Below are 12,958 nucleotides of genomic sequence, written 5' to 3' on the forward strand. Positions count from 1 at the left end.
CGCAAGTCACCCACAAGCTTGTGATTGAATGAAGGAAAACTTGTGTAATCTTAAATTAAGGAACTTAACTTATGAAATTGATGAAAGGCTATCGAGCCAGAAGAGTTGGAAGTATCCCAGAGAATTGTGGTGTTTTGTTGAGAGACTTGAAAGCTTCGGGAAGGTTACCCCACTTTTGTAATGTGAACTATCTTGAACCTTTCGGAAGGGAAACACCCTTTTCCAACCAGGAGCTGGAAGAAGCTCTGAACTCTTATTTGGACACTTCTCATTTGATGCCGACATCCCTACACATTGTATACAATTAGATGAGAGGGCAAGTATAGGTTTTGGATATGCAGACATTTTGCTTTTGGCTTCCTGACGCAGACTATCATTTGTTTTATTTAGGTAGAGAAATCCCACATAGGGAAAGTTCGGCCTTTTTCCAAACCTCCATTTGCTTTAATAAATGTTTCTAGCCCAAACTTTATTCAGTTGTCCGTGTCTACTTCATGATGCCTTCACACTCCCAAGTATTTCCTTCCTCAGTTCAGCGGTCATGTGGTTCGGATCTTCACAGAACACCACCACAATGTTTTATATGCGCAAACAAGAAGGCACCAGGTCTCTCTCCCTGTCTACGAAAGTACAGGCTCTGTGGCATTGGGCATTGGAGCAGCACATGTTCCTCATCCCTTTCCACCTTTCCGGATGTTCAGAACACAGTGGCTGATTCCCTCAGCAGAAAACCCAACTCATGTCACGAATGGGAGCACCAGAAGTGAACTCTCATGGATTTTCTATCGTTGGGGTACTGCAGATTTCGACCATTTTTGTCACCCACGAAAACGAGAGGTGCGTGGCCGTTGCCTGCAGGTTCCCTCATCCACAGAGCCTGGGAGATGCCTTCACATTGCCCTGGGAGGGATGTTTCTGGATGCCTACCCCACCAAACTCCCTAGTGGCTCAGGTGTAAAATGTATTCAGACACCATCAGTGCAGGCTGATCTTAGTGGCCCCTGCTTGGCCAAGACAGTTGTTACTCCGACCTCCTCGCCTTATCCTCCGCTCCCACGCTGAGACTTCCTCCTCTAGGCGATGTGCTTTCCACGAGCAAAGGTGCAGTGCCCCGCCACAATCTGACCTCCCTGAACTTGGCGGCCTGGCTCCTGTGCTCCTAGAATTCAGCAACATTCCGCTGCCTCAAGACTGCAAGAACATTGTGGCTAGAGCTTGCACTTCTTTCCTGCCTGCCTGTTACAGGAGTAAAAAGACACAATTTTCCCACTGAGTCCAGAGTCGGAAAGTTGGTTCTACATAACCTGTTCTGCATAGGGTCAGTATCTTCTGTGGCAAGTGTTTCTAAATGGATATGGCCTCTACCCATTATGATTGTAATGCTTTGTAATCTATTCATACAACGTGAATCTATGAAAGATCCAATGCTGGAGAATGGAGCAGGAATGTTACTTACCTGTAACAACTTTTCTCCAGCATTGGTTTCTTTCATTGGTTCACATGCATCCCTCCTGCCTACCCCACTTATGGCTCTTCTTCGCTAATATTGGCACGTTCACGTGCACTTGCCAAAATCTGAAGATGGCCTCCAGGGGTTTAGCTAAGGGGAGCACTTTCCGTTGGCTATAGGCAGTATGACCAAAGAATTACTTTACAAGAGCACTAAAGTGACTGAAGTTTTCAGTTTAAAAATAACTGCTCTGTAGCTGAGGGTTCCCAGCCTGACGGGGAATATTTATACAGCACGTAAATCTATGAAAGATACCAATGCTGGAGAACACGAGTTACAGGGAGGTAACTTATTCCATCCGTACACGCACAAACAATACACTTGCAGTACACTTAATGTACTTAAGCCTGCCAATTTTGGGGGATATGCACATGCAAAGAATATACTTGGTATTCAGAGACAAATACAGCACCTACCACAAGCACACACACTGAGAAACAGATCCACACATACAAAGACACGCATCCGTGCAGAACAATAAAATAGAGTAAAATGACAAGGGCATTTTTCCAAAGTGTTATCCCTACTTCTTATTGGCATCCAGGGCAGTGGTGCCAGCTAAGCAGGAGGCTAGAACTATTGGCTTGCCCCTGTGATATGAGTCAGCGTTCATTGGCAGCATGATGATGTGCACCTCCCCGGATGCTACCAGCTTTTTTTCAATTTTTTCATTTTTTGCAGGGCTCTTCTCCGTCCCGTTCACCCACTGAATCCCCCACCACTGAGCCACCACCCTCTCACCCGTTCTAACACTACCCGCTCCTCCCTAACGCAGTGGCTACCAGAAACATAGAAACAGAACTTGTGTCGCTTTCTACATTATATGGAAGACATCTTGTTTTCTTAAGTTGGAATCTCACTTGCGTTGTGCACAATTGCCTCCAAACAAAACTCAATATTAGCACCTCGGAGGGTACCCTGGGGTGCTAAGTGTTAAGCAAACGGGAGGGTGTGCAGGTTTGGTTGGTAACAGCCCTAATCGTCACATGTTCCCTTGCTTCTCTCTGGTCTACCATTGCTTGGGCTAGCGCCATTACACGCCAAGCTTTCCCCTCCTGGGTGCTTAACGCTATATTAAAAGGTGAAGTTTACAAACTTTTGGAATACGTACATTAAGGTACAAAATCAAACCATCTGCTTTTGCTTAGACAATTTGGTTTTGCCAATGCTTGTTATATCTTGTATTACTTTTCAAAATGCTTCTTGGTTGGTTAAAACAGCTGTAAAACAAATCACAATGCATACGTTCTACTGAATAATAAGCTTTTACAGCAATACCTTCACCCCAGAATAATATGCATACATTTGTTTTCAGGTAAAGGAAAGATGGCTAAACCCTCTGAAACAGCTTGTAGAACAAATCAACGTGAAGTTCAGCGAGTTTTTCAGTTCCATGCAGTGCGCTGGTGAAGTGGATCTTCATACTGAAAATGAAGTATGTTTTATATTTTGTTTAACCTTAAATTCATGCAGATTTTTATAATGAAGCATGCCATCTACAATGTTTAGTGCTTGGTGGCTTTCATAGAACATATTATTTAGGTAAATGACTTTCTCTAAAAGAAAATAAGTCACAGAATAAAAAATTCCAGGCTGATCATTTAAACCTGATCCTTGTTCCCAATGTTTGTCTCTTCATCTATCACTGTAAGATTGTACTGCTTTTTAATTCTTCCTGGAAGGAATTGCATATCATTGTGGGTTTTCTTTTTAAACATCCTTCACTTGATAAGGTATCGATGTGGTGAAACATTGGGTCTTAAAGTTGTTGTTCACCATTTGTGTTCTAAGAAATTTGAAAATGTATTTATAATGAAGATAAAACAAAAGGCACTATTTATGCAAGTCCAATACCTATATTGAGAGCTCTTATTAAATTGAATGAATGCAAAACCGAGGATCAGTTGCTATTTTAAGAATGCAGATAGTACTGGGACGAAATAGATAGACCTGTTTGTGTGACTGTTCATTGGTGGACTCTCCTACTTCCCCAAATCGTTGAACATTTAAATATTAGGGACTTGCATTGGGAGTTTGATTCTTGGTCATTTCTCATGGAGCGTGCTACACGGTCTGCTCTGCCAAGCCCAATCTTGAGCAGTTGCTTGGCGTCTATTCCCATCCACCAGGTATTGCTGGAAGGAGTTTTGCATGTCATGGGGCAAGTGTTTACTGCCTTACTCGCCGCATCCTACAAAAAGTGAAAGTATCTTGCCAATTTACAAAAAGCATGGACTGTCCTGAGCACAGGTTTTCTTGATGAAAAATGCTCTTACCTCATGTGTCAATCTTCTATGGGTCTGCCGCTCACAGTAGACATTTTAACATGGCTCTCTCTGGTAGGATGAGTTAAAAGGTCAGGTCATATTGAGCTAGGCAGTGCTTTTTGAGACTGTTTTTGATACCAGAGGCAAAGATGAAGGATTCTGCCAGACTGCCAAAAGAAGCAGTGTGATTGCCTTACTAAAGGTTGCGAGCATGCCACGGTGAACATCCAACTCAAAATGTCTAGCGGCATCAGCCTCGCTCTCAACTGTAAGAGCCAGGAGCCCAAGTTGTTCTCAAGCCCGATGATGATACTGCAAATATATCCGAATTAAGCACCAAAGCAGTAGCCCAGATCATCTCATGTAGGACTTGTGCCAAATTCAACAACCCACTATCAGTGGGGGAAATCTGAGCAAGATTTTGGTGGAGTGTCAAATGGCACTAAATTACACCTACTGGCCATGCCAAAAGCCATCTTTTTAAAGATGGGATGAAACGTCGCCAGATCGGTGACCCTGCCAGTGGACACCTGAGAGGGGGGCACCTGATTCTGGAAGTGTAGAGAAATGAGGGCTGTGGGAAAGCCAATTGATACTCTGAAAACTGACCCGACGCCTCTGATTTAGGTGCCAAAACGCTGGTGCTGACAGCGATGTCAAGCTTGAACTCTAGGTGTACAGAGCTTAGCCTTCAATGTCCAGAAAAGGAGCAGCAGCCTGTACTATGAAGGGAAGATTGAGCTTGACAGCCTGTAAAGCTTCTGGCTCCTTGGAGTAGAATTTGTGGTGGGAAAGGCTGGTTTCAGTTTTACCCCAGGAATGAGGGGAGAGGACCTGGGATTTTAGCTCTGGTGGGAAAAGACAGAAGAGTGCGGTGGAAAGGGGACCTGCTTAAGGGATCCTGATCTGGATCTGTTCTTCTGCTTCTCCTAGTACCCGATCCAACGTTTCAGCAGGTTCTTTTTTTAAATGGGCACAAAAGAAATTTTCATCGACTAACAGACTTTTAGTCCAAAATGTACAACAATAATTAAACAAACAATGCAGGCTCCTCTTAGTAATCACCACTGCTTACAACAACTTTTTCTTTGTGGACAAACAACCCACCTTGGTAACGCTGCAGTAACTTTAGCAATCTAAGAAATGTCCTTCGATTAGCTGCAATTTTGATCAAACTGCCCTATAGTTTGAGCTAATGGTGACTCCAAAGATTGCTATGTCTCTCATTCCTGGCTTCGTGCAAGAGGTGCTGCAGGAGGATGCTTGTCTGAAAGGTCACTCAGGGTTCTATTAGTTGAAGTATATTATGGATTTCATTACAGGGCACATTTCTCACACACAATCCTCAGGCTGATAAATGGCTCAATGAGTTTGTTTTGCTTCTCAGTAGTGCACAGTAATCTTTTTCACAGCCCCAGTACACAATGAAAAGAGAAACGCGACACGCTGAAAGGTAATAATTCACATAACACACTTGGCTAAAATGTAAAATGGCTCTTTATGGCCGTTCACAAATCAGCATACATAAAAGATAAATGTAGTAAAAATAATACATGAATTTTAAAAAATACTGCACAGTTAAAGCAGCAGCCACTGAACTCATCTCGCAAGAACTGCACTGGAAAGCCCCCAAACAGGAAGTCAGAAAGATGTTTTGCTTAATGGGCATGGAAAGCAGTATGTCCACCGTTTCTCTGAAGCTTTTCTCTGTGTCTGCCTAATCTGGTGCTCTCCGTTTTAAACCTCCCACAAATGCAAGATGGCTTTTTCCAGAAAGTTCTGACTCTCAAAGTCCACCTGTTGCCAATTCCCATGGATCCTCGGCCAAAATTATCCATGGCAACCCCAAGAGGTAAACATGTTTTCTATTGGAAAAATACAGACAGTGTTCAGACTACACATTAAAATGCAGATCTCACTGAAAATATCCATTGCTGCTCTGGGTACACCCAGAGTGCATTTCACAGACTCCATATTTTAGTCAAAAACATTACAATTCAAAAGCATTATATTCCACTCTTGGACATTTGACTTCCATAATTCACTGGCACTAAAGTCGACTTCTGAAATCGACGAAACATTATAACTAAACTAGAAATACATTGAATAAAACAGCAACAAAAAATTCAAATCATAACAGTTATAGAAAAATACAAGAAAAGGCATAACGCAAAATCCCTCCAACATCTGGAATACAAGAAAATAGCCTTTCCCACCACTTCCCATTGTGATAAGATGTTACTTGCTTTGTCAAGTCCTTTACATTTCGGATGTGGTTTTGCACAGTCTGAGAATGGTCACTCAAGTTAAAACAACACATTCCTTCAAATGTGTTACAACCTAAATTATGTTTCAATAACAAATAATCAATAGCAGCTCTATTCTGCAAGGCTGTCTTTCTCATAGCTTGTCTATCTATAAGCAATTCCTCCAAGGCTTAAGTGGTATGTTTCAACCCTTTCACTACTAAGCATGCCAACTTAATCAAAGATGTATAGTCCCCAGCAGCTAATTCCCAAACTCCCACCAATTAATATGCAAGAGCTAGGACTTCTGATTCTGACAAAAAAATGCACATTTGAATCAGTGTGGGAATAGCCCTATAGATTCAAAAGTTGATCTTTTGATTCTATGTTGTACTGGCTGCAAAGGCAACATTAGGGAAAGCCGTGTTAATGCACATACTCCTACGTCCCGTCTCCTTTCCTCCATACTGTATGGATATTCCTCGCTAGGGACAGGAGATGGAACCTTTGACACCAGAAAAATCATCTTCCCCTTTAAATTTAGAAGCGTGCTCCCCTGGGACCGTCCACCGGCGCCACTCCCCAGTCCTCTTTTCCGCATCGACGGGAACAGATCGCTTTCCCCATCGCTCCTGGGATAGGCCTCCAGCCTATTAATTCCATGTGCTCTTCCCCGGAGAAGTACTTTTGTCTTCTTTGTCTTTAATCAGGTACCTCAGTCTCCTGGCGCCACACTCCTCCCTGGCGCATCTCGACGTTGGCGGGCTTCAGCAGGTGTCCAGCCTGCGAGTGTCTCTTCCCTACGTCCAACCCTCACACGCTCTGCCTCTGCTGCCATGGCCCCGACCACGGCTGGGAGGGCTGCACCACGTGTGATGCTCTGACACCATGCGCTCTGAATAACAGAATAGCCAGGTGGAGGGAGCTTTTCGGAAGGTCGCCTCCAAAGGACTTAAAGGAATTCGTCAAGCACAAGACCAGGCTCAAGGTGGGGGCACTGTTTTCATCTGCACCCCGCAAAGGCGACTCCTTCCCCAGGAAGCGCACGTGCAGGAGGGACCCATCGGCTCCTAGTACCAGCGCAAGTACCAAGACTGCTTCAGCTATTGGCTGAGGGGTCGCAAGATCCTACCAGTGACTCTGCTGACGGACCGCAAGGTTCTATTACCGGGTGTCAACCCGAGGGGCTACGCCCCAATACCGGACATATGTCTGAGGGGGCGCCTGTACACAGCACTACCGGCGCCTACGAGACCCCGTCCTGAGATGCAGGGTAGGCCTAAACCTCCACCGCCAAGAATCCTGGAGGAGGCCGGGCCTAGCGCGGCAAGCACCACGGCGCACCCGACAAAATGGCCCCCGGGCCAGACAAAATGGTGGCTCGCACAACACCGTCCTCCTTTGGGGACCAGGTAGGGGAACAAGTTTCCAGGTGGGACTGGTCATCGTCTGCTACATGGCCCACAGCAAGCCTTCAGCGTCGCAGGGCAGATGCACCCCGCATACAGCAAGACAGTGTGTGCCCATGTCTCAGCAACCTCAGGGCCCCAAGCCCATTCCTGCTCCACCAAGCGCTCCGTTGGCCTGTGAAGACAGGTTTTTTTTTTTATTTTAACTATTCCTGACTCTCATGAGGACTCCACAGATGGGCATCATCCTCAAGGATGTCACTGCCTCTAGCGCCTATGGCCACCCTGCCCTTGGGTCTAGCGCCTCCGTCTCCGAGTCCAATGCAGCCCCAGCTGCCTCTGCCAGTCACCACAACACCGGCTCCCATGCCGCTGCCAGTCACAGCAGCCCTGTATCCGCTGCTGCAGCAGCCCCTGGTGCCTGTCAGTTCGCCACAGCCCCCTACGGCCAGCACTCCGCCAGCGGCACCGGATGACGACGACCCCGGCATGCCCTCATCGGTCAAGGCCTTTCATGAACGGTTTGCGGGCCTGGCAGGGTACTTGGGGCTCCCACAGCCTGAGGTGGAACTAGAGGCGGGGGTCTTGGCAGAGGTCCTCACTCTACGCCCCACAGCTAGAACGGGAAAATCTATCCCAACGCTTCTCTTCGTTTTTGTCAGTCCTTGCTGACGCCATGCTGACTGCTGTCAACCAGAGGCTCTGGCGAGAGATTGTCTATTTCCTTCCTGAACTCCCTGTGCAGAGCCAGGCGTGCTTCAAGGCTGGGCTGGCTTAAGCCAACATTGTAGCGCACGATATAATGGAGTCCACGGTGGCTCACATTGACACCTCAGGGCGTGCCATGTGTATCGCTACCGACATGAGAAGAACGGCCTGGCTATGGGTGACGAAGTTGAACCATGATGTCCAGGAGTGTATACTGGACCTTGCTTTTGAGTGTGGCGATCTGTTCCTTTCCACTGCGGATGAGGAACTTGATAAGAAAAACAACAGTTCAGACTGGAAAATCCTTATCGATCCTCACTAAGGCCACCCCAAAGGCATATCGCCAGACGCAACAGAGCTCAGACAAAGGTCGGTCTTTCAGAGGTATCAGGGGCTTCCAGGAGAGACGGTCCAGACAACCGGACAGATCCCCGAGCCAGTACAGGCACAAGCAGCACAAGGCGGCGCACAAAGGTTTTTTCCAGTCCCCTGTCATGGTGCCTACCCCCAGGCATCCGGATCGAGTCCATCAGCCCCGGGAGCAGGCATCCAGATACTCATTAAAACCCCAACAGCCCCGGCTGGGGGCTTTTTGGATTCAGTCCTGGCGCCATAGGCACCAGGCTCATAGACTTTACTTACCTTATGCAGACCATGCTGCAAATTAGTCCAAGCCAACGTGAGGCCTGGATGGGACTATTTTATTACAGGGACTATTTTTCACTCGGGTGTGGTTCTGGGGAACTTCTTACCTGGGACTACTTTGCAGGCTATTTAAACCACGCCCGAACAGTAGCCCATGCTTCGCGTTATTCTGCATCCAGCAGCGTGACGCTCACCGTGTCTGCAAGTCAGCATCCAGTCTTCTGCCACGCCCGCCTCGAATCCGGAGCTCCTAGACAAAAGGCAAAGAAAGGAGAAGAAGTTAGATCACAAACATTATTTGATTCCTTACCTGATTCTGGATCCAGCACATCTCCGAGCCTGGAAAGGACATTATTTCAGCAAGCTTCGCTTCGCCAGCAGCAGCGCCGCGTTATACTCACCAATCCACCGCATCTTTCGACTCGGCGCCGCCTCCATCATTTTCTTCGTCGAAACCCAGCACCTGGGGGGAAAACAAAAGGAATAACAAGGTGAGCCGAGAAAACCAACAAGGACATTCCCTTTGCCACCATAGGCTTACCTGCTTTACCACCGGAGGTGGTATTCTTTAATTCGCTGCATCTTCCTATGCTGCACTTATAAAGGGAGAGAAAACAGCAAGTTCAACTCATGCAACTTTTACCGGACAGTGTTTGGTAATACAGACTCGTACCTGAACGACCATCAACTGCCTCCGGGCAATATTCTTTTGGACCCAGCTGCAACCTAACGAGGGACTGGAACAAGAGTGAACATCGGACATATTGAACTCTTTGAACTTTATAGACACTGGAGTCAATATTCCTCCGGAACTTCTCCAGTACCTTCAACCCAGTGAAGTAACTGGTATCTACGCGCCCCTGCATGCCATGCAGGATGGAGAGCTCATCATTTAAAAACATAAGGTGAGGTTACCAAAAGGGAATATCGGAGGTGATTAGTGGGGAGAACGAGAACTGTTGGGGGGCCATCACTAAAGTCCACGGGTGGCTAAATCCCGTTCTCCACTTGCAGGAGAATACTTCTACGAGTCCAGCAGACAAGATTAGGCGGGCCAGTCCAGACTGTCATCTCTTCACTACGCATCACGTTGGTGGAGACCGCAGCTGTCCGGGTCTGATCGACGCCCCTGTGGGAACCAGGTGAGCGTAACATCCACCTGCTCAGCCTCAGAGGGCAAAAAGGCATGACACAGCCATCCGAATCCACAAGTCTCCGGTGGGGGGCAGGCTTGCCCTTCACTCTCAACGCTGGCAGACAAGGTTCACAGACCCATGGATCCTCTCCGTAGTATCCAGACTTCCAGCTCCCGATCCCTCCTTTTCCTCTCTCCTTCCCTCCGCTCCCACAGATTGGGACAGCAACTGTGCTGGCCAAAATGTGCTCGCTCATAGTCAGGCAATGGAGGAAGTCCCAGCCTCCCAGCGGGGTCTGGGCTTCTATTCACAGATTTGCACCATAAACAAGAAGAGCCAGGCTGGCCTGAGAGTTGTGTTGGACCTTTCCACCTTCAACCTTTCCCTTCCTCTTCAAAAGTTCAAGATGGTTACCCCAGCGCTTATAGCGGAGACATTCTGTGCGGGAGACTGGATGTGCTCCCTGGACCTGAAGGATGCTTACCTACACGTCCCGATCTGGCAGCCCCATCGGGCCTTTCTGAGGTTCATGTTCATGGGTTTTCATTTCCAATACAAGGTTGTACCCTTTGGCCTCAATTCGGCCCACAGGGTCTTTACAAGACTGATGAATGCGGTGGCAGCCCTGCTCAGGGCCCAGGGTCACCATGTCTATCCATACCTAGATGACTGGCTCGTCAGAGCCACTACACCGCCTCCGCCCCAATGAATATACTACACGAGCTGGAATTTTCCATCAATCTCAAGAAGTCACAGCTGGAGCCCACGCAGAGTCTAACATTCCTGGGCCTCATCTGGAAAAAGAGCTCCAAGGAGATTTTGCCCTCAGAGGACAAGATCACAGCCATCAAGAGGGGGCCACAGGGCATTTGCTCAGCAGAGCAGTGTCCTTGGCGTGGTGGTACCAACACCTACTGGGCATCATGGCGGCATGTCTCCTCGCTGTTCCACATACGAAACGCAGGATGAGGCGCTTGTAGTTACACTTCGCAGCCTCCTGGAGGCAGGACAAGGATTCCCAGGGGGAGATGGTCAGCATCCCGCATCATCTCCACCAAGACCTAGTCTGGTGTAGCTTTGAGAGCAACCTGCGGATAGGCAGGCCCTTCCGTCAACCAATGCCTAAGGTCAACATCACCACGGATTCTTCTCTAGAGGGCTGGGGAGTTTCCTTGGGCAGCGACAGCGTCTATGGGGTTTGGTCCCATCAGGTGCAGGTGGCCCTCATCAACTGGCTCAAATTGATGGCCATCTGGCTCTCTCTGAAATCATTCCTCCCGATGATCAGCGGCAAGGCGATCCTTATTCAGACCGACAGCTCCACCAGCATGTATTACATCAACAAGTAGGGTGGTAACGAGTCCCCTCCCCTCTGCACTCTAGCAATCGACATTTGGGAGTGGGCTCTGCTAAACGCCATACACCCGACAGCAATACACCTCCCGGGGGAGTCCAACCTGGAGGCGGACAGACTCAGCAGGCTGGGTGCTGACAACTACGAATGGCAGTTGAACGAGCAGGTCCCTCAGGGGATTTTCGACAGGTGGGGTCATCCTCAGGTGGACCTCTTCGTCACCTGGCACAACAGGAGGGGTCCCCAGTTTGCGCACTGGCAGAGACAGGGCTGGGGCTCCATGGGCAATGCCATGCATATCCAGTGGGACAACATGAACGCATATGCCTTCCCTCCGACCCCCCCCCCTGGTTCACAGGGTAATCTGCAAGATCAGAGGGGCCCGGCACCTCTGTATCATCCTGATAGCTCTGTGGTCGCCAGCAAGACCTTGGTTCTCAGAACCACTCAGCCTGTCGGATCAGGCTGCAGTGCACCTTCTGCTGGGTCCAGCACACCTACTTGCAGCAGGGAGGGATGGTCATCTACCCCACCCCCCAGAGATTAGCCCTTGCAGCCTGGTTCCTGAGCCGGTCACACTAAGGCATCAGCAGTTGTCGCATGCCAATCTAGAGATTATACAAGGGGCAAGGAGCGATGCTACCAGCAGCCAATACAAAAGCAAGTGTACCATGTTTCGTCACTTAGCAGAATCAAAGGAGGTTGATCCCTTGGCCTGCACGTTGGTCAACGTGCTTTCCTTCTCTGCCCAGCTCGCACACTCGGGGGTGCAGGTAGACACATGCTGCAACTATCAAGCGGCACTTGGAGCCTACAGGTACTCGATGAGGTGTTTTCATCCTCTAATCCCGTGGTTAAAAGACTGTTGGCGGGCCTGACCAGGCTTTACCCGCCCATCAAGAAACCATGCACTGTGTGCGACCTCAACGTGGTCTTGGGCGCCCTGATCCATAAACCATTCGAACCTATGGCATCCGCGGACATCATGCTAGTCACTGTTAAGATGGTCCTCCTGGTGGGCCTTACCTTGGCACGCCGGATTAGTGAAATCCATGCCCTGGTGTCGTCAGAGCCTTATAGTACGTTTCATAAGGACAAGGTGGTGCTTAGAACTCACCCCTCATTCTTACCTAAGATTGTCTCCTCTTTTCACCTAAAAGATGACGCTCCGAGGGTACTGCACTGTCTAGATGTCAGACGCGCTCTAAAATTCTAGCTTCCGCAAATCAGGCACTCTTTGTCACCTTCGGGCGGGTCAAAGCTGGGCTGTCATGCCTCCAAGGCTTCCATAGCAAGGTGGATGGTTAAGACTATGAAGAAGGCGTACGAGGGGCAGCACAAACCTCTTCCAGCAAACCTGCAAGCGCATGCAATCAGAGCTAAGGCCACGGCAGTTGCATTCCAAGGGCACATGCCGTGGCAGGTTATCAGCAAGGCGGCGACATGGGCTACACCCTCGGCCTTCTGCAAGCACTACTGCTTGGATGCCATATCCAGATCGGATGCAGCATTTGGTCAGGCAATGTTAAGGAACTTGTTTTCCTAAGAGGGGCAACATTCCACCCTGGGGCTACATTAATTTGTAATCGACAATACAGTATGAAGGAAAGGGGACGGGATGTTGGAGTAATTATAAGTTACTCACCGTAGTGACTGCCATGCTCCTAGTCCATATTCCCCTTT

The 12,958-nt window shown here is 48.5% G+C and overlaps 1 protein-coding gene across 1 annotated transcript in view; it reads left to right on the top strand.

Moving 5' to 3' along the window:
- SMC5 (structural maintenance of chromosomes 5) overlaps positions 1-12,958 on the top strand; it is a 1,384,551-nt gene that overhangs the window by 1,166,851 nt on the left and 204,742 nt on the right. The window contains exon 21 of the mRNA XM_069625793.1: positions 2,826-2,945. Within this exon, the coding sequence (XP_069481894.1) occupies positions 2,826-2,945 (120 nt within the window). The remainder of the gene's footprint in view (positions 1-2,825; positions 2,946-12,958) is intronic.

This window comes from Ambystoma mexicanum, chromosome 6p (genome assembly GCF_040938575.1).
Source record: "Ambystoma mexicanum isolate Mex_15411 chromosome 6p, UKY_AmexF1_1, whole genome shotgun sequence".
In the NCBI taxonomy this organism is placed as follows: Eukaryota; Metazoa; Chordata; class Amphibia; order Caudata; family Ambystomatidae; genus Ambystoma; species Ambystoma mexicanum.